The sequence below is a fragment of the Amblyomma maculatum genome, unplaced genomic scaffold (genome assembly GCF_055883805.1).
Source record: "Amblyomma maculatum isolate TAMU_Amacu unplaced genomic scaffold, ASM5588380v1 scaffold_13, whole genome shotgun sequence".
NCBI classification, from domain to species: Eukaryota; Metazoa; Arthropoda; class Arachnida; order Ixodida; family Ixodidae; genus Amblyomma; species Amblyomma maculatum.
Window position 1 is genome coordinate 23,489,185 of NW_028146738.1, and position 26,887 is coordinate 23,516,071.

At 43.3% G+C, this 26,887-nt stretch overlaps 2 protein-coding genes across 3 annotated transcripts in view; one reads left to right on the top strand and one right to left on the bottom strand.

The window, feature by feature from the left end:
• Gar1 (Gar1 ribonucleoprotein) overlaps positions 1 to 3,258 on the bottom strand; it is a 38,775-nt gene extending 35,517 nt beyond the window's left edge. The window contains exons 1-2 of one of the 2 annotated variants that reach the window (XM_084585906.1): positions 3,071 to 3,258; positions 737 to 818 (exon numbers count right to left, since the gene is read on the bottom strand). The gene's annotated coding sequence lies outside the window, so the exon portion shown is untranslated. The remainder of the gene's footprint in view (positions 1 to 736; positions 819 to 3,070) is intronic. The other variant, XM_084585905.1, reaches the window with a different exon arrangement.
• Positions 3,259 to 3,530: 272 nt separating this feature from the next.
• Positions 3,531 to 26,887, top strand: part of LOC146172364 (cytochrome c oxidase assembly protein COX18, mitochondrial) — a 41,773-nt gene continuing 18,416 nt past the window's right edge. Inside the window, exons 1-3 of the mRNA XM_084585904.1 lie at positions 3,531 to 4,028; positions 10,924 to 11,071; positions 21,186 to 21,310. Coding sequence (XP_084442030.1) covers positions 3,546 to 4,028; positions 10,924 to 11,071; positions 21,186 to 21,310 — 756 coding nt within the window. The 5' untranslated portion in view covers positions 3,531 to 3,545. The remainder of the gene's footprint in view (positions 4,029 to 10,923; positions 11,072 to 21,185; positions 21,311 to 26,887) is intronic.

Genomic DNA, 26,887 nt, shown 5'->3' on the forward strand with positions numbered 1-26,887 from the left:
CGTGTGCGCGTAATCGCTTCAGACTGGCAAGCGACGCGAACACACATCCACACTGGGTAGGGTTTGCCACTACGCTGCTGGGTGGCGACTCTGCTCATCTCGAGGCCAAGAGAAGCCTCACAGCAAGCAGCAAGATTATAAAGTGGCTGAAAGTGGGAGGTGGCACACTGATTCACTAAAGCAGATGCAGCACATTGAGCACTTGCTCATTCACCAGCTCTGACAACATTTACTCTGTGCAGGTGCAATTAAGGTGCCTGCATATCAACGAAGCATGCTAGGTCCAAGCTGGAGATTCAATCATAAAGGCAGCGATGCCACCAGCTTGACTTTGCCTAGCTGCCTCTGGCCTGTGCAGCATTGTCGCAATCTATGCTGCAAAAGCAAATTTAACGCATAATATGAATTGCAGGGCAAAAGGCTGAGAAAACTGTATATGCCACAAAAGAGAAAAGGAACCAACTGATACCCTTTTAACTTCATTCTTGTTATCACATGCATATATTGACTGAGGCTACAGGCATGAAATGTGCCCATAAACAAGTATAAATAAAAGAACCTGTTGCATGCAATGTCGCATGCATGCTTCATGTAAGCTCCTCGTCCTTTACATCTTGTACACTTACACACGAGCTTCCTTAAATAGGCAGCACCTTTGATGCAATACCGGTTGCTGAAAACACTTGAAATTACTCTCAATGACCTTAAAACTGTAAGGAATGATCATGTAAAGCACCTTGCTCGACTGCCTGACGGCTGCTTTGAAAGCTACGTGGCCGTCCCAAGTTACTCAGCACCGGCGTTGGCAGCAATGGATGCTGCAATACAGAGGAACCACTGCTAACTGCAGATTGCCTACACACTTGCAAAGAAGGAACATAAGTAGCAGTTAGTAAAATACAAATATGCAAGGCACTTGGACAATATATTATTGTAAACACCATTTGTCTTTTTTGCTCCTTTTCTATGTTGTTTCAACTAGCGCAGTACAAGCGCAGCTAGCAAGCATGGTTAGTGAGCGACACAACTCTATGAAATGGGTGAAGTCACACAGAACGTTTTTGTGTCCAGGCTACAAGCACAAATCGCTTTAGCTTTTAACACTGCCCCATCTGCATATAAAACATATTTATAAAGCACTGCTGCTCTTCACAACAAAACTTGCAACTTATTTCTCACTACTATGTATAAGTCCCGGAGTCAGCCACACTACTTGAGCTACCCTTGTAGCTGCAGAAAAAAAAATGAGGGCATTGAGAACAGTGTTATCTACATAGATTCGCTGAGCATACAGCTTTAAATTTCAGAAATGCTGTCATGCAACTACTCGGTGACATAATACATGAAGAATCACAACATAAGGACGAAGCATAATATTCGTCACGTAGGCATTGACAGCAATGAGAGAGCAGACACATGCACTACACTAGCTTGCAACAAAGCTACTAAGAAAGTAAACATGCCACATGGATTGCATGAAGTTAGTACAGCATAAACAGAAGAATAAATGGCAGTATAGGTGGGGTAACCAAGAAAATAATAAATTACACCTCATAAAGCCCACATTAGGAGAACGGAAATTGAGTGCACATCAGCAACGTTTTATGGAAGTCATTGTATGCTGCCCTTCTATCGGACACACACCTTTTTACTAATGAACATATACAAACCCAACTGTGAAGAATGTGGACAAATACTCACTGTCAACCACATTTTAATTACATGCTCAAAAGTCGAGGCATTGTGAAGAAAGCATTTTATTAGTTCTTACAATCATGCCATCCCACCTTACATTTAAGAAGAAAGAGCTATAAATGGAGTATACATTTTTTGCACATCCATTTACACTTTTGCAGCAAAAACTCCTTTTAACCTTGCTCTTGGTGCATGATAGCCTTAATTGCACCATGAAACCCAACCCAACAACTTGAGTTGTTTTGTTTATGGCTCATCATCTACTATGGCCATCACGCACCAAGATCAAGGTTTGTTTTTTACTTTGTGGATAAGGACTAAAATGTTTTTAAGGTACTACAACTTGTTCAGCGCATTTTTTAGGAAACAAAAATGCAGGACTAGTGCTTTCTTTCTCTTCCAGCAGCAGGCTGCAATGGAAAGGGATCTGTTCCTTGTAAAACTGTAAATACTTTTCCCTTAGTTTCTCCAGTTTGGTGCATGAAAGTAAGATGTGGTTTATAGTTAGGTCACCTTCACACCCTATACATACTGGCTTGTCTTCTTCACAAGAATGAAACTGTCATACGAATGTGCCCGATGCAGAGATGACATACAATGACTTCAATGAAGCGCTTTTTATGACTGCACGATTTACATTCCTTAATGACTGGTTTGAGAAATCGTAATTTGTTGTTTATTTCACTGTAGCATGATGCCTGCCATTTCACTGTTTTCTATTCGCAAATTTCCATAAAACCTTTATGTGGTATATTTACTCGCTGTATTTCAGCATTACGGGCTCCTGCGAAACGGGCTCCTGCGGATACCTAGCGTAAGGCAAATTTGTAGTTCTTTTTTTTTTTTTTTTTTGGCATATAAAAGAAAAGGCAAGCCATTTACAAAAGCATTGGAAAGCATACAAAACGGCAGTCTAATGGAATCAAGCGCTGTCGCGCAGATTTCGCCGCGAAGTTTCGGAACTCGGCAGATTGCTTTTTGGACATTGGGTTGTTAAGCAATTATTACAAATTTTAATGCTCGCGTCCGACCGCTCGAGGTGTAGCGATTCGCTCAATCAAGCATGTCCGGCACAACCCTTGCGGCACAGCATGGCAATAAAACGCGTTATTCAAGGATTATTCAAGGAGTCTTTTTCAGTTAGCTTTATAGCCACACGACATTCGAACACAAAAGAGAGGATGGACACAGGACAGGCGCTATCCCGTGTCCATCTGAATACACAAGGTGGTTAAAGCAATGTACTACAACCCACTGAAACTTTAACAATCACCGCGCTCTTTTTGTAGCCATTAGTGACTGAAGCTGCCACCAAAGCTTTAACGGCTACAATTGCAGAATAAAATCAGTGTCTGATCAGAGCAGAATGTGTTACCGGTACAAAAATCAGCCAGGTCCTACGTCTTGTAGCGGCGGCGGGAAATCACCACGTGCACGTCCCAAAACACATGGAAAAGAAGCGGTAGCCTGTAGGCAATAAAGCGGTAGCGGCGGCGCGCCGCCTGATGATGGTGATGGTGGCTGTACTACATGGCTGTACCAAGGTCTATGTACAATGCATGGCCCTTTGCAACTAAAGTCACTTATTTGCAACGGGTCGCTAGCGCCGCGCGACGCGGCGGAGTCAAACAATTATATAACAAATAAATTAAAAAAAAAACACATAAAACACACAAATAACCACGACCTAAACGTTACATCCACCGGCCTGCTCGTCGGTCATGGAGGAAGAAAAAACTAAAAGAGAGCGCCACGGCGGAAAAGTGAAGCCAAGGAGGTTATATAATACATAGATATAATATTAATAATATTGCACTGTAGCTGTACAATGATCGTTGGCTTAGCTTTTAATGAAGCCAATACAAGTCAGTGTTGTGGAAATCATGTTTCGGTTTGCAGGAACGTGGTTTCATCGCGGCGCGCGCAGTACATTGTTGCGGTATTCTTTCCAATTCGCCGAGCGCAGAGAGCTCTTTCAGCAAGGAGTGCCGTCAACGTATCACGGCTTGTGTGCGGTTCGGTGCTTTTCACTACAGTCGTGGGCGCAGACTTTGTCACAGTCGACGCCTGTAGCGTATGCTCAAGACTTGTTGGATGCAGTGCACTCAACGAGCGGGTTGTCGTGGGGCACGACCATCGTTGTCACTTCCCTGGCCCTCCGGGTGGTTGTCACGCTGCCTCTTGCCGTATACCAGCACCACGTGCTGGCCAGGTTCGCCAATCTGGATCGAGAAATGGCCGGCATTGTCCAGGAGTTGAAGCGCGAGACAACGCAAGCTGTGCGCATGTTCAATCTCAACGAAAAGCAAGCACGGTATCTCTACAAGAAAAACGTATGTTTCTCGTGCAGTTTCGCGTGAGCGCGTTCTTTGTTCGAACGAAATTATCATGATCATAATGTCATTAAATGCAGCATTATGAGCGGTTTTTCGGCGCTGTTACAAAGGCGCAGGCGGTGCTTTGGACGATTTTATGAGTGCCTTCGAAAACAAATTTTCACAAAATTGTTGCTCAGCGTATGCTTGTTAAACGTTGTAGTTATATACATTGTCTAGCATTTGCGATGTGATAGTGTTAAAAAATGTGTGGAGTGCTTAATTTGCTCATCATCTATTTTCATCAAATGCAGCCTTATTTGCTGTTACAGAATACTGTGAACAACATGAGATTTATTTTTCGCGTGAACCTAACTCTCATGGTTGCAGTATCATATGTTAAGTTTGTGCCTCATATAAGCTGGGTAAAATACCCTTTCATATTTCCACAAAATTGTCTATAGAATTAGCACTTCGTATCTGCAGCACGAGTGGAAAATGTAGCGATAACTCTTTGCAGACAGGTACATTTTTGCAGGTTGTACATGTACAAGATTCCTTTGCTCCTTATGGCAAACTCATTCAATGATCGTTGGAAGAGGAGCATAGTATTCTTGCGCTATCATTAAGTTTTTTTTTTTTCCTTTTCTTTCATTTCTTTCCTTCTTTCAGTCAGTCCCCTGCTCGTATCAAATATGTGGAAACCAGCAATAAGAACACATGCTGTCGGAGCTTTTGATGGCCCTTGTGAGACACATTCTGCATTCACTGTACATAAGCAAGGTGAATCTAAAAAGAATAACGTTTAGGCTCTAGCTGAGCATGTGTAGTTTTCGAAGTGTTTTAACAACTTTCAAAAATTACCTGTTTCGTTAAAAAAGCCCTTAGTATATTGTTGCTATGGGTAGTGCCACGAAGGAAGGGGCACACTTTAGTGCTGAGACGTGTTCCTGTCTTTGTACCTTCCGAAAGTTTGCGCACCTGTGAATTAAGGGAGCAGTAAAGGCCCTGCCATTTCTGCTGCACAAATTTTAGTGCTCGTAAGGCATTATGAAACTCTTGACTTTAGCTGATATACAGACTACTGGGCTCGTGAAAAATGAGTCACTTGCAGGGCACAGTCACCAAAAATAAAGGTGACATGACCCTAAAAAAAATGTTGACTATAAGGGATGCCATAATGAAGTGCTGTGGGTTGATATTATTCATATAGGGTTCTTTGGTGTGGAGCAGAATCTCTTTTTGCACACGTGCTTCTGTATTTCTCCACCACCGTGACCAGGTGTTAAGACTTGTATTCTTAATGTCTGTGGCAGAAGTGTCTGCCATCTTTGCCAAAATAAAGCAATTAGCTAACATAAACATAACAACAAAAAAAAAAAAGCTTTTGGCAGCACTGTGACTACAACCCTTGGCAAGAATAATGAGCACATGAGCCTGCACCACCACTATTCTCTACTGGATAATATATTAAGTCTGCTGCTAGCATGAGAACAAGTTAGGGCAGTTTGGTTACTTTGGCAAAGGTGGCAATTGTGCCACATAATTATACATTTTATTTTGGTTTCTTATAGGACTTATTGGCATTCGTTTTGTTTATAAATTTTGCACCTATTGGCCAACAGCACTGTTCTCAGGCATGTTTTATACTTCTCAGTTTGTAGAGATGCTTCTGCACATTTACTGCGGGGAACACAAAGGCAATAAAGTAGGGTTTTTGCAGTTTGAACCTGTTAAAACTCATTAGTCTGTTATGTCATGCTCAATGTAACCAGCAGTCTGCAACGTGTGGTCCATAGTCATTTCGTAAAGCAGTACAAGCCCAACTCGGCTGAAAAATTGTGCATCTATCACAGCACACGCATGACGTATAACCCACATGTTTAAGGCCGTCATGGTACACTCAGTTGTAGCAAAGCACAAACTGATGTGCAGTTTTATTTCAAATCATTCTGGGTCATAACTGTATTGCATGTGTTAACCTTGTGTAGAGCACCGGTGTGCTGCCCTCTTAACAAAGTTGCTATGTATTAAAGGCAACACTTGTGTGAAATTATAGCCACATAGACTTACAAGCCCAAGTGGCCACAACCAACTTAGCCAGAAAACCATGGACTGCTGTACATTTTTAGTGTTTACTGCTTGGTGAAAGCTGCTCCAGTGCTGTACACAAGAGTGACGCTGGTTGTACATACTGAGGTCTTCATCCAAAAGATCCCGAGCATTTGCTTTTTCTTTTTTAATGTGCAAACATCGTACGTCCAGTTACGACAAAAGCCGGCAGTGTTCGTGCCCAAGATATGGCCATTAAAGTCTTAGTGATGGCAAGAAAAATGGAATGATGTCATCATGTGGCTGTATGACACACACAGCAATCCAAGCATCCACAATGCATTACTGCATGCACCCAGATTGATTTGTGACCACGGCCACCGCCATTTCAGGCAATCCTGTATACCTGCTGTTTGTCTGCACATACTTGTTACTGATTAATTAAGGAGCTGCACACCAGAATACACAGAAACATGAAGCGCTTGTCTCTTCTTCTTGTCTGTGTGTATTCCTGGCGCACAGCTCCTCATTATGGCAAACCAACTAGCCCAGTCTTCTGCATTACTCATTACTAGCCGACCTCCATGTGGCAGCAGTTTTTCGAACATATACATCGAAACTCACAATATACGATTTCTCGTTGTATATAGCATACATGTGCTAGTCAAGTTGAAGGCTAGCTTGTGATAGATATTTAAATCGACGACATATACCTTTAATTGCATGCTTTCAATACTGAGGTTTCGGCAGATAAAGCTCCCAGACCTCGCTTGAAGCGTGGCTATCTGTGTGGAATGCTCAAACGCACACACTGAATATAGTACTAACAGAAAGAACGTTAATAAATGTAGAAAGCCTCACTTGAAAAGGTTTCACCCACAGGACTAAAATGCTTTCGCATTCCTATACGTAAGCAGTCTTAAGTGTCAGTGTATATTATTTTTTGTCTCCATCACACTCTTTTGAAAGAAGCTACAGATTATCTGGCCCTACCATACCTGGAAGCCTTGCATGCTCTGTGCCCTTCTTTCTCCTTTATTCCCATGTCCTGTATTCAGTGGATGGCTGGTGCTAAAAAAAGAGCAGTCATTCATGCTCCTGGTAGCAGCCAAGGGCATGCTTTTTGAGCTGTGATCACTGCCAGTGATGATTAATCAGGGTGTTTTATTTTAGCTTGTCCTTTACACTTCTTTTAGTGTCTTTATTTCCTTTGCTCCCACTTTGCTACCGTTTGTCTTTTTTTTTTTTTTTTTTTGCTGTACTGCTGGCCTGTTGGTTGGCTTCTTGGAAAGACAAGCTTTGAGTTTGCCATCCAACACTGTCCTTTCCTGCTGGAGCTTCATCATCATCATCATCAGCAGCAGCCTGATTATACCCACTGCAGGGCGAAGGCCTCTCCCATATTTCTCCACTTAACCCGGTTCTGTGCTAGCTGCATCCACTTGACCCCTGCGAACTTCTTAATCTCATCCGCCCACCTAACTTTCTGCCGCCCCCTGCTACGCTTTCCTTCCCTTGGAATCCAGTTTGTTACCCTCAGCGACCATCGGTTATCCTCTCTTCGCACTACATGTCCTGCCCATGTCCATTTCTTCTTCTTAATTTCCACTAGAATGTCGGTAACTTGAGTTATTTCTCTGACCCACTCTGCACGCTTTCTATCTCCTAATGTTACCCCTACCATTTTTCGTTCCATAGCCCTCTGGGTTGTCCTCAACTTAAGTAGAACTCTCTTGGTTAGCCTCCACGTTTCAGCCCCATAGGTGAGTACAGGCAAGATGCAACTGTTGTATACTTTCCTCTTGAGCGATACCGGTAAGCTGCTAGTCATAATCTGCGAGTGCTTGCCAAATGCGCTCCATCCCAATCTTATTCTTCTTGTTATTTCCTTTTCATGGTCCGGATCTGCGGTTACTACCTGCCCTAAGTAGACATATTCGCCTACTACTTCCAGTAATTCGCTACCTAATGTAAACTGCTGTTCCTTCCCGAGGCTGTTGAACATTACCTTAGTCTTCTGCATATTGATTTTCAAGCCTACCTTTCTACTTTTTCTGTCTAGATCATCAATCATTATTTGCAGTTCATCCCCCGAGTTGCTTAGCAAGGCAATGTCATCAGCAAATCGCAGATTACTGAGGTATTCTCCATCTACCCTTATCCCTAACTGCTCCCATTCCAAGTCTCTGAATACTTCCTCTAAACAAGCTGTGAATAGTACTGGGGAGATTGTGTCTCCTTGCCTAACACCTTTCTTTATGGGAATTTTGTTGCTTTCTTTATGCAGAACTATGGTTGCTGTGCAGCCACTATATATATCTTCCAGCACTTTCACGTACGGCTCGTCTACCCCCTGATTTCGCAATGCCTGCATCACCGCCAAGGTTGCAACTGAGTCAAATGCTTTTTCGTAATCAATGAATGCTATGTATAGGGGCTGGTTATATTCCGAGCATTTTTCTATCACCTGATTGATGGTATGGATATGATCAATAGTAGAGTACCGTTTCCGAAACCCTGCTTGATCCTTTGCTTGATTGCAGTCTAAGGTTGTCCTGATTCTATTAGCGATTACCTTAGTAAATACCTTATATGTAACAGACAGTAAGCTGATTGGTCTGTAATTTTTAAGGTCCTTAGAGTCCCCTTTCTTGTGAATGAGGATAATGTTTGCATTCTTCCATGGTTCCGGTACCATCGATGACACCAGGCACTGCGTATACAGGGTGGCCAGTTTTTCTAGCACGATATCCCCCCCGTCCTTCAGCAAATCTGTAGTTATCTGATCCTCTCCAGCTGATTTCCCCCTTTTCATAGTTTCTAGTGCTTTCTTGACCTCGTCCTTCGTCACTGGTGGAACGTCTGACTGTTTTTTCCTACCGCCAATCTCATTACGGTCCTGACTACTTTGGCTACTGTAGAGATCTGTATAGAACTCCTCGGCTACTTTGACTATCTTGTCCATATTAGTGATGACGTTGCCAGCCTTGTCCCTTATCGCATACATCTGGTTTTTGCCTATGCCCAATTTCTTCTTTACCGCTTTAAGGCTTCCCCCGTTCTTTACAGCATGCTCAATTTTCTCTATGTTATACTTCCTTATATCGGCCACCTTGCGCTTATTGATTAGCTTTGATATCTTGGCCAATTCGATCTGGTCTGTTGGATTGGAAGCTTTCATACTCTGGCGTTTCTTAATCAAATCTTTCGTCTCCTTAGACAGCTTACCGGTATCCTCTCTAACTATCCTACCGCCTACTTCTACCGCGCACTCAGTAATGATATCTCTGAAGTTATTGTTCCTTGCCTCTAGAGTAATGTCGCCATCCTCAGTTAGAGCTGAATACCTATTCTGTAGCGAGATCCTGAACTCTTCTGCCCTCCCCCTCACCGCTAATTCGTTGATGGGTTTCTTTCTTACTAATCTATTGCGTTCCTTCTTCAGATTTAGGCTAATTCGGGACCTCACCATCCTGTGGTCACTACATCGCACTTTCCCCATTACCTCTACATCCTGCACAATGGCGGGGGTTGAACACATTATGAAGTCGATTTCATTTTTAGTCTCTCCGTTAGGACTTTTCCATGTCCATTTCCGGTTCTTCCGTTTGCTGAAGAAGGTATTCATGATTCGTAAGTTATTGCGCTCTGCAAACTCAACTAGTAACTCCCCCCTGCTATTCCTAGAACCAATGCCATAGTCACCTACTGCCTTGTCTCCTGCCTGTTTTTTCCCTACCTTGGCATTGAAGTCGCCCATTAGTACAGTATACTGCGTCTTTACTTTTCGCATTGCCGATTCTACATCTTCATAGAAGCTTTCAACTGCCTGGTCATCATAACTACATGTAGGTGCATAGGCCTGTACAACCTTCAGTTTATACCGCTTATTAAGCCTAATTACGATGCCTGCAACCCTCTCATTAATACTATAGAATTCATCTATATTACCCGCTATATACTTATTGACAAGGAAACCTACACCTAGTTGTCGCCTCTCTGGTAAACCTCGATAACACAGTACATGCCCATCCTTCAGTACAGTATATGCTTCATTCGGCCTCCTAACCTCACTAAGCCCTATGACATCCCATTTCATGCCCTCTAGTTCCTCTAACAGCACTGCTAAACTATCTTCACTAGCTAGGGTTCTAGCATTAAACGTTGCCAGGGTCAGTTTCCAATGGCGGCCTGTCCAGCGGAGCCAGGCTTTCTTAGCACCCCCTGCTGCGTCACAGGTCTGACCGCCGCCGTGGTCAGTTGTTCCGCAGCCGCTGGTGACTGAGGGCCGGGGTTTTATGGAGCTTATCATAGGAGGTTGTGGCCAATTACTGCACCAGGGTGGCCAACTCCTGTTCTGGTGAGGGAGTGCGTTGCCGGAGGTGTTCACCGGCATCAGGTCGCACCCCAAACCTGTGTATGCAATTCCATGGACACGCGGACTTTTTTTTTTTTTTTTTTTTTTCTTCCGGTGGAGAATTGCGCGGCACCGGGATTTGAATCCCGGTCCTCTTGCATGCGAGGCGGATGTTCTACCGCTATGCCACCGCTGCACCTCTGCTGCTGGAGCTTATATGCTTTCAACTGAGAGCATGTGACCTGGAGACTGCGACTGGCAAGCCAGTCAGCTTTTCACATTTTCAACCATGCCTAGCTCCCAAGTACAGAATGTTTGATTGTAGATCACACCCCGAAAGCCAAAATCATCTGGCTTTTTGTGGCACTTGTTAGTCACCCCGAAAAGCTTTCAAACTCAATGTGTCAGGGACACATGAACAAATTTGACTTGCAGTCTCAATGAACCTTGAATTTTGCCTCCTTCCTGAGAAATGAACTTACAAAGCCCACTCGACTCGTGCAGTTCAAGCGGCATTTACAGCGGCTGGTGGTGCGGGACAACTGCCATCCACTGAAGGCAGCACTGGTGGTGCTGTTCCAGCTGCCTCTTTGGGTCAGCCTCTCAGTTGCCCTCAGGAACATGGCCTTCATGATGCCATACCAGGATTTAGGCAAGTAGGCTGTGCCAAAAGTATGCACCTTTTTACCCGTCTTTCAAATGCATCTGAGGTTTCTCAGAGTCAAGGCATTAGGCTTCTTGGCTGGTTGTGACAAGCAGCTTGCTAACACGTCTTTAAGGAAGGTGCAAGCAACAGTATCGAGTTTAACTTCGCTTTGTGTCTCTTCTGTGTCTGCCGTTGAAAGGAAATGAGCACTGACTAAAATGCACCATGAGGTTAGGGTGAAAATGTAAATATCGTGCCTCATATTGTAAGAATTAAGCTCTGCAGTATCGAAGGAGGGAGGTGTTATAATTTTAATGTAGCATTGAAAATCGCATGAAATAACTAGAAGTGCCATCTAGCAGACGAACCTTACCATTACCTGCTCATCTTTGGTTTGCATATGCTTTGTGAGCCAAAACTAAAAATATTATTCCCTTATGACCACATCTTTGCAAACATTGCTCATTTTTTGTTAAGTGCACAGTGTTTTTTCTTTCAGAAGTGTTTGTAATTTTTTATTACTGTTTACATTCTCTCCAGTACATTCTGCAGTGAAAAGCAACACTCGCTTCTCATCGTCGATGAAGTACATTTCACTGAATGGCACGACTATGGATGAACTAGTAATCGCAATCCACCAAGGCATTTGTTTGTGAAATGTACAGCCTTTGTCAAAAGTTTGAAGCCCAGAGGGTTCACTTTTAGGCTGTATATTATGACTTCTTTAACGATCATGGAAGTCCTAGCCATTGGAGAGGGTAGGACGAAAAATCTTCTTGCCTTCAGCAAGATTGGAAACCTGGGCATGCATTATGAGCCACATAGTGTAGCTTAGAAGTAGACCCCCTGAGCTCTAAAATTTTGATAAAGGCTGTCTGTCACTGTATTGTAACAGCTTTGGGTGTGGAAACTCAAATGGACACCACTCTGTACTACATTTAGAACTGGCTAATTCTTGTCTGGTGGGTCAGATTTAAATTAGTTTTCATTACATCACTTTTGCCAGCATGTAATCATCATTGCACTTGCTTGTCATGGTTTTCAGCATGTCCATACATAAAAATGAGGGCGTTCACTTATCGAAAAATTCTCGGCGAAAATCTGCAGCATTTCTAACAAAACCATTGCAGACTCGAGCACATTTAGACAGTACGCTCTCTGATCAGAGAGTGTACTGCCTCAATGTGCTGGATTCTGCATGTGGGGGCTAGATGACCAGGGGATCAGTGCTGTTTAATTCTTTTTTTTGCTCCTGGCAGGCTAATCAGCTAGCAGCTGTGTACTGCGTCGCCATGGTTGCCTTGGATGGCTACTACGCATGTACAGTCTTGGTCCAAAGGACTTTCGTCTCAGCCATAAAATGGAGCCGTTGCATCTTTAATGAAGGCCAAAGGGCACTTAAAATGCTACAAAATGATTTCTTATCACAGTAAAAAACTGTCTCGTAGCGTTTCACGGATGTTTGGTCTTTATTGGCGCCATGGCGGCTTCATTTTGCGGCTGAGACGAAATTCTTTTGGCTTTAAGACTTTCAACCAAGACTGTACATGCTGCACACTCATTGCATTTGTTTTCAGGAGTGCTGGCACAATAATTCAAGTTTAGATAAGTTAATTGCTGTAATCATCCAGGTTCACCAACAGCTCTAACCCCTTAGCAAAGATTTTTTTTTTCTTACTAAATTTGAGCCAAAGTGGTCTTTTATAAAAGTACCCATGCTGTAATCTGTCAGCTGAACAAAAGTTGATGTTTGAAGAGCTCTGCTCACACAAGACTGCACAGAGTTTCACAACCACGGTGGAAGTATAGGTGAGTGAACGGCCGCCGCCAGCCGCCGCGCACCAATGCTCTGTTTCCATAACGCACGACAGATGGCGCAACGAACTTCCACCCGCTGCGATCGCCGATCGGCTGAAGTTCTGCTGTTGCGCCTGCTTGCGCGCTCGATTATATTGTTGAACTCGTCGCCTTCCTGCCGAATTTCACCAATCAACTTCTACTGGCCCTCATTCCGCGCATCAAAGATGTTATCCCCGGCGACTGCTAGAATCGCACTTAGGAAATAATGCAAACCTGTGACAATTATGTTTTTCTCTTGCCGCTCTCACCGATTCAGTCTGTCGGTATGAGTTCCGTGGGTGGTTTGGTTTTAATCTTTCGCCGTCGTTTTATATAGCTACTACGACGATGAGTAGCTTTAAAGATTGTATATATTTTTCATTGTTAAGAGAATAACAATAAGAAGCATGCACGGATGACGAGTTGGAGAACAGGACAGGTTTTATTAGCCAGCATGACGAACCAGAGCGCGACTAGCACCAGGCGATCATGTATAGTTGCACCTCGGCCCACTCAATGTGGGTACTGCCTACAACAAAGCCCATCCAACCGAGTCTCCGTATGTTTTGAGGCGAAAGCCTCTAATGCCTCATCATTCGTGCCCGTGTTTAATTAAGTACGCCCACGCAGCTTATTTCCCTGCCACGGCCGCCTGGTATGACTCCAGTGATTGCATGCACACATGAAGCATATACAAACTCGAACAAACCATCTCGATGACGGCCCTTTTTCCTGATTCTGCACACAAGTACTGCAACGTTGTATTTACTTGATTCCAAACCCGCAAGCAACCACTTTTTTTTTTTTTTTTGCTAAAATAGACTGTGCTGACAATAACACTAAAAATTTAGAAAGCAATCTAATTCATTTATTTTTTGAAATATCAGAAGCACACGTTCAGACAGATTTCAAATATATGACAATTACAAAGCAAAGTTGAAAACAGTCAGGGTTTAAACAGTGCGCCCGTCCCAGGTGCATCTGCTCACACAAGCTTTGACATTTTTTGCAATTCCTGGCTTTTCTTCTCATTCTTATTTTTTAATTGCCGCTAGTACTGTCGCATGCGCATACAAACATAGTATTGAATTAACCTGGCCAATATATCCTCTTTGTGCAACTCGCGAGGGAAGGTAAAGTGATAATCCCCCAACACAGCGTCAGTTGTCTTGTCATACGCATCCCTCTGGCTTGCAAACTTCATGAACTCTAGCTCAGTCTGCTTAAAGAGCTGGAAAAGATGAACATTTGGATGTGTTAGCCTCCCCCTTGTTTTGCAGTTCACAAGGTCTGCTTCAGGGGCTCTTGATAAGCCTTTGCGTCCCACAAGGGCTTGTTTGCAAATGTGCACGACGTCTGATTCACCAGCTTTCTTGTGACAAATCCGGTGACATAATAGATCATGCAGTCAACAACTGTTGCACTGCAGTAATCGTGTTCAAATGCGTCTTCGCACTCCCAGCTTCCCTCATTGATTAGGCCGTCCAGCTTGTGTTTGAGATCTTCCACCTTTTTCGTGCGCTCCACAGCTGAACACTTGTATATGTGGCTGAGGTCAGCCAATGTTACAAAAGCAGACTGGCTATTTTCGGGGACCATACAGTTCCCAAACTGCGGTGGCTTGAGCAACGAATAAAGGGAAAGCATACAATAAAGTTGCAAAAACGTTGGAAAAGTAGGATGCTTATTTTGTCCCCCTGCTTGCCATATTATACCAAAAAAGCACTCCAAGGGGTCCTGGTTCATCTTAGCTGAAAGGACGTACTTGAACCCACATTCCGTCAACAGGTAAGCTGACAACTCTCGAACAGACTTTAACGTCACTCGCAGTCCCTCCGAAGTATACTGAGTCAAAAAATGGTTCTTAGGAATGGCTCCATCCGCAACCTCTTGTTCCCATTCGTCGAGCCACCTGGATGCACTGTCAATAATCAGTAAGTCCTTGCATCCAAGAGTGAGTCCTTTTGCAGGGAAGCTGTGGTTGAGGGCATGGAATAAGTTGTTAAGAAAAAAGGTAAATTCAACAGTTGGCTCCTTGTTGTAAAGCCGAGGTGCACCTCTCTTCGTGTAAAACTGTATCCCTGTAGCTACAGAGTTGCTGAAAAGCTGGTTCACGAGTTTCACCCTCATTTTCAGCATGTTGGAGGGGTTGACGTGGTTATAAGTTAGCTTTGGGCAAATTCTTAGTTCTGCAGCATGTTTTGTGTCTGCCACATACAGGGCATCATAGTGGGACCATTTTATAAACCGGCCTTGTCTTCTCAGAACCTTCTTTTCATACAGCCTATTGCAAATACATTTAAAAAGGTGGGGGACATCTGACAAGACATACACTTTTCTGGAGGTATCTATAGGATGCTCAAATGCATTCACAACATGACCCAGTGCACCATTGACTCCAAGTTGTCTCCACATTGCTCGGTTGGTTGAGGCACCGTCGCACACAACCCCATCAACAAATGTACCAGCATTCTCTAAGTGCACAATGCACTAGAGAAGTAGCTGAGCTAGAAGTGTGCCTTTTGTTGGTCCTTTTGATGCAAATACAGCTACAGGCTGTAAGTAGCTTTCCCCGAAAGGAGAAAATGCAAAGACAAGACCATGGTCTGCCAGCTCATCGCTCCGAACACTTTGGTCTCCGTGATCAACAAGACCACTGTATGTCATCGTCTGAGAGTGAACGGCCATCTCTTTTCTCACATGTATTTCATCTAAAATTAGCATTCCTCTTCTTGGAAATTCTGTTTTCTTGGAGACTTTCATCTTCAAAGCTTTGAAAAAGTCTTCATCAAATCCACATTTAAGTCCTACCATGCTGATATATTTCCTAATTGTGGACACACAAGGAAGGGGCAATATGCTATTGCTTCGCAAAAAGGAATACGTAGCAGGACTTCGTACGTAGAGCAGCAAGCACAGTAACAGCCAGTCATCTGTATATCTCCTATTGTTTTTTGTTGTGCACTTGGCAGCAGAAATACATTCTTTCAAGAGTAGTAGCTGTGCTGGTGGTACATCAAGAGCCTGCAATTTCTCTACAACATCCTCATCTTTCAATTTCATCATCTCCTTCTTGCTGTCTTCCAATTTTTGTTTCAGCAGCTTGTTGCATTTCAGCAGCCTTGCTCGTGAACGCTGCAATGTAGCTCTTGAAGTTAGTTCGCAAGAAGTCAAACCTTTGCTGTTGGGCAGGCAGTGCAGTTGTGTGCAGCGCTGACAGCCTTATGGATTTCAAGTGTTGCTTCTGCTTTGTCCTGAAAGTTTGTCGGTCAGCATGTATTCTTAAAGTTTCTGTGAGACTGCTGCATGGCCAACATATGGCACCTCCAGACGTCACCAATGGGCACTTATTGTGCCTCCACTTCCGCTGACAGTCAACAAAGGCGCACACAGGCAACACTGAGGGAAAACTTTTGAGACTTGGTCCTCCACAGCAAACACTCAAGTTGCTGACAGCTGATAACATCAATTCCACTTCAGAGACAGAATTCGCGAACAAACTAATCCCTAGCACTCGTGCATTCAACTGGCTTTCCTAAAACATACAACTGGACCGACATGTCACTTTTTACATGTAACACGACACAAGACCCGTCGCAGTGTTGGATGCAAGCATTGTTGAACAAGATGTCCTTAATCCCCGCAGCATCGATTCTGTGAACCGCCCAAGATGGTTCGGGAAGGCACAAGTCCTTCCCGAGAAAAGCTTTCTCTTGTTCTATACACTGTTGTTATAGCGGACTTAGGTGGCATCACATGTTTCTTCTTCCTTCCCTCGATCAATGTTTCATAGAGTATCAGGCTTCACCTTGAAGTTCTGCGTTGAGAGCTTCAGCCCCGTCACGAGATGTGCTACGAAGTGATGTCACTTGGGAAGCACTGTGCTGCATGACACAGCCATGTGTCAGCCAGCAATGCAGCGGTGCATGGAAAAAAAAAAAGAGTAGGCTTTTCTACAGTTTGCCTGAACTGTGGAGAAGCTGAGTCATGTGACAATAAGTGATAGCTATGGCAAGAGGCGCATCCGCGTGACTTGTAGAGGGACCATTTTTACAGTGGTGCAGCAGTAGTCAATGAGTGTACTGTACACAGGAACGGGTGCAGGAGGGGAGAGGGTGTTCTGCAGTCACAAGGGGTCATGTCAACAGCTGCCAGCATGCTTGCTGCACCATATCAGTATTCACACATCTTTGCAGTAATTCTGGTGAAGCTTTCCTGCGATGCGCATCATGGCTCACGTATGCCTTGTCAGATAGGGTATTTGTCAGAAGTTTAAAGCCCGGGGAATCTGTTTTTAAGCCGTGTAGTGGCGCTTATTAAGCATTCGTGGAAGTCTTCCTTATTAGAGAGGGTAAAACAAAAAAATGTTCTTACGTTCAGGAGATTTAGAACACTGGAAATTTGTTACAAACCATATCAGTGATGTGGCTCAGAAGCAAACCCCGTGGGCTGTCTAAATTTTTGATAAAGACAGTACCTCTGTGGCCTTGTACAGGGTGATAGGTACACACTGGCCGAGAAGTTTGTGGTGAGCCATGGCACCATAAGGGCGCACGGAATGCATGATGTTTATTTGATTTGATTACAGTTTAGTTGAACTGCCTCTTAAATGAATGTACCTTAATAAGGTTTCATTGTAACATGAAAAAAAAATTCTGACATGTGTGACAATGAAACCAAGATTTTGTATTCGCTCCTTTTCCTCTTGGCCTCATGCTTTTTGTACAATGCTAACTTTCCTTGAATTAAACGAACAAGCCCACAAAAATGTTTAGTAAAGAAACAGCAGTTTATCACTGGTTGTGAGGTACTAGAAATAGAGAGCATGGGTATACAAGAAGGCGATGGCAGCAGATCTGGACCATGAAAACAAAATTAGGGGAATAAAAATGGATTTTTATCGGACATATGCACCTGAGATTGTGCTGATGTCAGCTAGTATGTACTGGGACTACAATGGTTCAAAGGAATGTAGACACCAAATTTTGGTGGCATTTTTCTTCTTGTTTATGGTCTGTAAGACATTCCTGTATATGGATTACCGCGTGGTTTTCGCCTATGATCGCTAAATAATTTATCATTGAAATTTGTTTTCTCACCAGTTTCGGTTTCAGCAGTCAAGCGATGGCTATGACGTCAAAGTCAATTCTAGGTCCCATACGGGATAAAAAACAGTGATATAATCGCTCACTCTTCACTTGTAATTCCTGTTCTTGAGGCAGGTGAATTCAAACGATGCAGGAATGATTATGTTGCTTTTCTTTTTTTTTTTTATGCCTCGCATGGAGATTGCAGAGTGCTCCTTGGCTAGTTACAAGACACGCAAACAGCTCACTTTTGGGCCTTGTTCTATGATCTAACTTCTGAGATTTAATTATTGCTTCTCGAGATCTCGAGAAGAACTCTACATGTGATAGTGGCTTCCCGCTGACCTCATATCATGATCCCGGCGAGAAAAAACTACCGAGCACTTGATTGTCCTTACATGCTATTAATGCATATCATTAAATTCTACTGCTTTGTTTCTGTTGCATGTTTTTTCTTAAACCGACTTAGATTAACATTGGCTCGGTTAACGCGCTGTTTTATCAGTTTGACATGGCTTTTGTGGGGTTTAGCATTTAATTTTGGATTCTTCTCGTAGAGGCCTTTTCAACGGTATATAATTCCACGTTTTAGCCTCAAGTTCATCACATACTTTGTTAATCACATTTAACTAATTAACGGTTATTAACTAAGAACTACGATTAGTGTAGTGCAGTTGTACTATATATAAGCTAGCCTGTGATATATGACTTGATGTTATTGCTTTAAGTTCAGTTTAGTTATAATTAATTAATTAGCAAGGAATAATTAAGATATACAATAAATGCTGTGCAGTTGTACTTTAAATAAACTATCCAACAACATATCACATGATATAGCATAACGCTCAGCTTAATCCCAATGAACTAATTAGCAGCAGTTAACTGAGACGTGAAAATAGTAAAGTGCAATTATACTGTGTGGGTATTATACTCAACATAAGCTACACAGCCACTGCAGACATACCCTGTAATGCATTCCATACATGGCGCACATGAGCCAAATAATGCTGAGTATTAATAAGAAACGGTATGAAGCTGGCACCCTCACTTTGTTGGTTATCCTTAGCTCCTTTTTGTGTAAATCAAAGTGCAGAGCAATATTTGGGTATTTTAGACAACGATAAATGCAAACTTGTGCATCGTATAATGTACTGCCATACACCGCTGCGGTATCCTGAATCACCCAACATGACGGAAACGCGTGCGGTCAGTGCTAGGGGGCGCCAGTTTTTGCATAAGGTCTATGTGAAAGCAGTGGGAAAAAAAATGAAACAGTAGTGCCCGAAAATGTGAATAGAAAAGTCAAACAGGCACCAGTGTCAGGCAAGAGGGAGAAACCAGTAGTAGCTTTCTAATCCTATTACTAATACCACAGGGATTGCCAGGCACATGAATGAGCTCTCTGTTAAGCTAGTCACCACTGTGCCATCTGCAACGTGTGTGCAAAATGACTACAGTGTCAGAATGCACAGTTGTGGGCTGCCCTGGCAAGGCAACAATTGCACACAAGCTTCCGCTGTGTGAGCGGTTTTGATTGGCAGTGCTGCGGACAAAAGTAAAAGGGGTGGGTGAAATGAGACTTCATCTGATCTTCCTGTTTTGAATTTTCTAATGAATGGAATAGCTTTCATTTGCACGCTCCAACTTCAGTCATTGCTTTTGCACTGGGGTCTGGAATGCATGAGCAATCCCTTTAATTAATATAATTGCAGCAAAAAAAGAAAAAAATGTCACAGTGCCTTTCATGTCCTCAAGTTGGTCACTAGATGTACTGTGTTTTCTTTTTTTGTTTTGTTTTTTCAAACACACTCAAAATGGCACGTCTTGTGGATACAGAAAACATCATCTAACAACAAACGCTACATTTTGTTTACTGTATGTCACATGTACTCAGTACTACAGTTTGTAGGGTTTAATATCCCTAAGCAACTCAGGCATGCCGTAGTTGGAGGGCTCTGGAAATTTCGACCAGCTGGAGCTTTTTAATGTGCGCTGACATTGCACATTGAATGGGCACCTTAGTTTTTGCCTCCACTCGCGATAAATGTTTTGTTATTTATGGTAGTCCTGTTTGCTAGTATATTTGTTTGTTTGCTTGTTTGTTTTTCACTTGGTAACTGTCACTGCAGCCAGCGTGAGGTGAGCAGAACATTGCTGTTCCGAACAAACAAAAGCCAGAGACAAATTACCGAAGCGTAATCGTTTGTGCCAGAACCCAATGGCTTACCTTAATTCTAGATAGTGATGCCTTGCATCTCAAGGCAGACCAGCGCAAGCTACACAAGGACAAGAAAGGAAGATGAGACACACACAGCGCTGACTTACAACTGTTTATCAGACACTGTTGCCCTTATTTTCTTGATGCTAGTGTATATTTACCGTGTCTGAAAAATAAACCTTCAGTTGTAAGTTAGCGCTATGTGTGTCTCATCTTCCTTTTTCTGTCCCTGTGTAGCTTGTACTGTTCTGCCTTGAGATGAACCAACTAGTCTGTGATGTGTTATTCAAGCCTTGTATCTACATATTTTTTTGTTATCTATCAACTGCTCTGTAAAGGAAAGCTGTTGTCCAGCCTCAGACAAAGCTGTAATTCTGGCACATGTAACTTTTCATGAATGGCGGTGGTATCTCTGGTTAGCATTTATGTACCTAAAGTGTTGCTGTAACAGAGAAACTGTTGGCGTACATTCATTTTTTTTTCCTTGTCTTTTTGGGATGTTTTTGTGTTCCAGAATGTAACAGTATGCCAAAGTAGCTACTCTGGCTGGCATGGCTGGTGAATGATGTTCTTAGAACTGCTGCTTGGTGATAAAAGAATAGATGCTGCTAGTTATAGGCTGTTGTCTCCTCTCGCTCCCAGTGCACATGCACAACAGGCACAAAGGCTTGCTAATGGGCGAGCATAAAAAAGAAGGGCAACTGGAAAAGGCTTTATCTTCTAAGATAGATCATCTAGCTGGCATTGAAATAAAGGCAGCACTGGCTTTGGAGTAGCCATTTGCATTTTAAGTGGACAAGAACAGCTCAGCAAAATAGAATTTCGTATAAATACTCTCTCTTCATTATTTGTGCATGAGGGACCAAATTTGATTTAGGTGACTGAAATGTGCAGAATGACAATTTTTTCACATGCCATGCCATGTAGGGTCATTTCTGCCCTTGATTTATTTTTCTGACTTGTCTTTTTTTTTCAGCTGCACAAGCTACTTATCTTGAATTGAGTGTGGGTGGCATGCTTTGGTTCACCAACTTGACGCAGCCAGACCCACTGCATATTGTTCCCATCCTTGTGGGCATTACCAACCTAATGAACATAGAGGTGAGCCCTTGGAATACTTTGTCATTTTAATATAGCAGTTCCTTGCCTGCTAGCAAGCCATTCTTTCTCTCAGATTGCTTTATAAAAGACTTTTGTTTAGGGTAATCAGCGTTCACTGCTTCGTGTCTACACTGAAAACACCCACATTCATTTTCTGGCTACAACGAAACTTGTCAACACGGCCTTAATGTTATTAATATATACGTTACAATATTAATTATTATGAGGATATTATGCTGGGTGCCCACATCATCTGTGTGTACCTGTTGGTGTGAGAACTATCAGAAAATGGACATCATTTTGTATCAAGAGCAGTAACTACTGTATTATTTGCTGAGTTGCAGTACTTAGTGCATGAGCAAATAAAGTACGCTGTGTATGCTGTTTTTTAAACAGTAATGATGCTGAGACATTTCTGAACCCGGTTTTTCAGTCTTGGTGCAATGTGGACTGAAGCAGTTATAATTATTTTCCTTTGGTCCTTCAGTGTTGGCCATTGAAGTGCTAATAATAAAGTCCTCCAGCATGCTGTATTTGTTATGTGGCTTATGCTAAATGTTTAAAATTAGTCAGTCATCATCATCATCATCAGCCTGACTATACCCACTGCAGGGCGAAGGCCTCTCCCATAAACCTCCAATTAATCCGATCCTGTGCTAGCTGCATCCGCTTGACCCCTGCGAACTTCTTAACCTCATCTGCCCACCTAAATTTCTGCCTACACCCACTACGCTTTCCTTCCCTTGGAATCCAATTAGTTACCCTAAGCGACCATCGGTTATCCTCTCTTCGCACTACATGTCCTGCTCGTGCCCATTTCCTCTTGATTTTCACTAGAATGTCAGTAACTTGAGTTATTTCTCTGACCCACTCGGCACGCTTCCTATCTCTTAATATTACCCCTACCATTTTTCGTTCCATAGCCCTCTGCGTTTTCCTCAACTTAAGAATGCTACAGCAGCTTACTGGGCCCAGCCAGACGCCCGACACATTCGTCTAAGAAGGCTAGATCGAACATTGAAATTTTATGTTCCGCGTGATACTCCACGCCATCAGGCATGTTTGCTACATAGACTTCGTTTAAATGTGGCTTTCACGCGCGAGTACTTACATTTAATTGGACAGGTGGACTCGCCGGAATGCTCAACTTGTGGCATCCCAGAGACTGTGGACCATATATTATTGGTGTGCCCAGCATATGCGTGCGAAAGAAGTGTGCTAGCCGCTTCCTTGAAGCATTTGGACAAGAGGCCTCTGTCGGAAGAACTGCTGTTGGGCGTTTGGCAGGACAAGGGGAAGGGTGTCCAGGCAGTGCGTGCTCTTTGCCGTTTTGTATGCGCCAGCGGACTTGATTCGCGCTTGTAAAGCAAGCCACTGTGCCTGTAGATATGTATTTCATACGCCTTCTCCCACATCGTCACCCATCACGATCTTTTTTCTTCTCTCCTTTCCCTTCCTCAGTGCAGAGTAGCAGGCCAGATTTGAATTATTCCGGCCAACCTCTCTGCCTTTTCCTTTCAATAAATCCATCTATCTATCTATCAACTTAAGCAGAACCCTCTTTATTAGACTCCATGTTTCAGCCCCATAGGTGAGTACAGGCAAGATGCAACTGTTGTATACTTTCCTCTTGAGCGATACCGGTAAGCTGCTAGTCATAATCTGCGAGTGCTTGCCAAATGCGCTCCATCCCAATCTTATTCTTCTTGTTATTTCCTTTTCATGGTCCGGATCTGCGGTTACTACCTGCCCTAAGTAGACATATTCGCCTACTACTTCCAGTAATTCGCTACCTAATGTAAACTGCTGTTCCTTCCCGAGGCTGTTGAACATTACCTTAGTCTTCTGCATATTGATTTCCAAGCCTACCTTTCTACTTTTCCTGTCTAGGCCGTCAATCATTCTTTGCAGTTCATCCCCTGAGTTACTTAGCAAGGCAATGTCATCAGCGAATCACAGATTACTGAGGTATTCTCCATCTACCCTTATCCCTAACTGTTCCCATTCCAAGTCTCTGAATACTTCTTCTAAGCAAGCTGTTAATAGTACTGGGGTGATCGTTTCTCCTTGCCTAACACCTTTCTTTGTTCCTTTCTATATGCAGAACTATGGTTGCTGTGCAGCCACTATATATATCTTCCAGCACTTTCGCAATGCCTGCATGACCGCCAATTTTTCTACTGAGTCAAATCCTTTTTCTTAATCAATTAATGCATCAATTAATGCTATGTATGAGGGCTGGTTATATTTCGAGCATTTTTCTATCACCTGGTTGATGGTATGGATATAATCGATAGTAGAGTACCCTTTCCGAAAACCTGCTTGATCTTTTGCTTGGTCGCAGTCTAAAGTTGTCCTGGTTCTATTAGCAATTACTTTAGTAAATACCTTATACGTAACAGACAGTAAGCTGATTGGTGTGTAATTTTTCAAGTTGTTAGCGTCTCCTTTCTTATGAATTAAGATAATGTTTGCACTCTTCCATGGTTTCAGTACCGTCGATGACACCGGGCACTGCGTATACAGGGTGGTTAGTTTTTCTAGCACGATATCCTCCCCTGTCCTTCAACAAATTTATAGTTGCCTGATCCTCTCCAGCTTCTTTCCCCATTTTCATAGTTTCTAATGCTTTCTTAACCTTGTCCTTCGTCACTGATGGAGCGTCTTGACTGCTTTTCCCTACCGCAAATCTCATTATTGTCCTGACTACTTTGGCTTCTGTAGAGATCAGTATAGAACTCCTCGGCTACTTTGACTATCTTGTCAGTATTCGTGGTGATGTTGCTCGCATTGGTCCCTTAGCGTATACGCCTGATTTTTGCCTATGCCCAATTTCTTCTTCATCGCTGGCTTCCCCCGTTCTTAAGCTTTGATATCTCTGCCAATTCTGTCTGGTCAGTTGGGTTGGCAGCTTTCATACTTTGGCGTTTCCTAATCAAATCTTTCGTCTCGTTAGACAGCTTACCGGTATCCTCTCAAACTATCCTACCGCCTACTTCTTACAGCGCACTCAGTAATGATATCTCTGAAATTAATCCTCAGTTAGAGCTGAATATCTATTCTGTAGCAAGATCCTGAACTCTTCTGCCCTCCCCCTCACTAGTTCGTTGATGGACTTCTTTTCTGTTTCGTTCCCTCTTCAGATTTAGACTAATTCGGGACCTTACCATCCTGTGGTCACTGCATCGCACTTTCCTGATTACCTCTACATCCTGCATAATGGCGGGCTTAGAACACAGTATGAAGTCAATTTCATTTTTAGTCTCCCCATAAGGGCTTCTCCATGTCCACTTTCGGTTCTTCCGTTTGCTGAAAAAAGGTGTTCACGATTCTTAAGTTATTGCACTCTGCAAACTAAACTACAGTGAAAGCTCGTTAATTTGACCCACGATAATTTGAATTTTTGGATAATTCGAACTACACTACTTGGTCCGGTTAAGCTCCATAGAGATCTGTGTATAAAAAAAGCCCATTAATTTGAACGCGAGTCGGTTCTGCTACGGATAATTCTAACTACGCGCCGTTGCGTCTGGGTGGCTTGGAGCACAACAAGCGGCAAAAAAAAAAAGTAAAGAAACACCTCCGCGATCGGAAGGCATAATTAGAGGCTGTGCACGTCCAAAACGGGGACAGAAGATGGAACCAGGTAAAACCTTGGAAGAGTGGGTGAAACTTAAATGGTGCCATGACCGGCGCGCCAGCCGGCGGTGTTGGAGAGAGGGGACGGCAGCTACAGCAAGGTCAGTGCATGGCTGCGGCGGCGGCTGCCTGCTCTCTCTTCTGCGCAACCTCCGTAGCTTGCAACTAAAACTCGTTAATTCCAATCCTGTTAATTTGAAAATTGGGATATAAGTACTGTAGGCGTGGTCCCATCTAATGCCCATGAAAGGCTATGATCTCGGACGAGCACTATGGGTTAAACTTTTTTTTTTTTTTTTTGCGATAGCCATCTATCCTTCCACCCATTAGTTGTCAACGGAAGCACGCAAGTCAGCCGCGATCATAACGCTGACTTTTAGCACCGTTCGCTTCAAAAGCCGCTTGCTGCTATCACGTGTTCTGATGATTGGAGTGGCAGTAGACGGCACCCGCCCCAGTCGCTTATAGCATGATAAAGTGAACATACTGAAAAGGAGGCTTGCACAACCAGATAAGCGCTGGCACTTTGCCAAATTTGCTTCCTTCCCCCCTCCTCCCCCCTGCTGGAGCTAAAGTCAAAAGATAAACATGCCATTATCCCTGCTCAGCATCCTGGCGCACTGCCAAAAAATGTGTTGTTGCCCGGAGGGACGCGCTAACGACTCATTTTTTTTTTTTAGCCTTGGTAGGCACAAATTGGGGCTGGGTGAATTCATTATGCGAGCGAGTTCGTTACGCGACTAAATACGGTACATTTACTTTAATACAAATGGTTTTTGTCAGTTTTTTCGAGGCTATTCGATAATTCGAACATCGGATTATTCAAACGTTTTTCCCAGTCCTGTGAAGTTCGAATTAACGAGCTTTTACTGTGTAACTCCTCCCTGCTGTTCCTAGAACCAATGCCATAGTCACCTACTGCCTGATCTCCTGCCTGCGTTTTTCCTACCTTGGCATTGAAGTCGCCCATTAGTACAGTATACTGTGTCTTTCCTTTCTGCATTGCCAATTCCACATCTTCGGAAGTTTTTGACTGCCTGGTCATCATAACCACATGTAGGCGCGTATGCCTGCACAACCTTCAGTTTATACCGCTTATTAACCTTAATTATGATGCCTGCCACCCTCTCATTAATACTATAGAATTCATCTATATTACCAGCCATATGCTTATTGACAAGGAAACCTACTCCCAGTTCTCCCCTCTCCGGTAAACCGCGATAACACAGTACATGGCCGTCCTTCAGTACAGTATATGCCTCATTCGGCCTTCTAACCTCACTAAGCCCTATGACATTCCATTTCATACCCTCTAGTTCCTCTAACAGCACTGCTAAACTTGCTCCAATGGTTAGGGTCCTAGCGTTAAACATTTCCAGGGTCAGTTTCCAATGGCCGACCTCCCCCCCCCCCCGTTGCGTCACAGGTTCGACTGCCACCGTGGTCAGTTGCTCCGCAGCCACTGGGGACTGAGGGCCGGGGTTTTATGGGACTAATCACGGGAGGTTGCGGCCAATTACTGGACCAGGGTGGCCAACTCCTGTTCTGGTGAGGGAGTGCGTTGCCGGAGGTGTTCACCAGCATCAGGTCGCACCCGAAACCTATTTATTCAATTCCATCGACATGCGGCTTTTTTTTTCCTTATCCGGTGGAGAATTCCGCGGCATCGGGATTCGAGCCACGGGGTCCTGTTGCTTGCGAGGCGGATGTTTTATCTCTGCACCACCGCTGCTGACTTTTAATTAAAAATAGAATGCTAAATTATGTTACTGCGCTCTCTTCAAGTCAATTCTATGGCAAGGTGGACATTATTTACATTATAAAGTTCGCTTAACTAAAGTTGATCAACTCATCAACTTTTTAATGTTTGATTTTGAAAAGATTATATTGCAACACTGAAGGCCATCAACCTCAAAGATGAGTGAAATCTTGAAATTT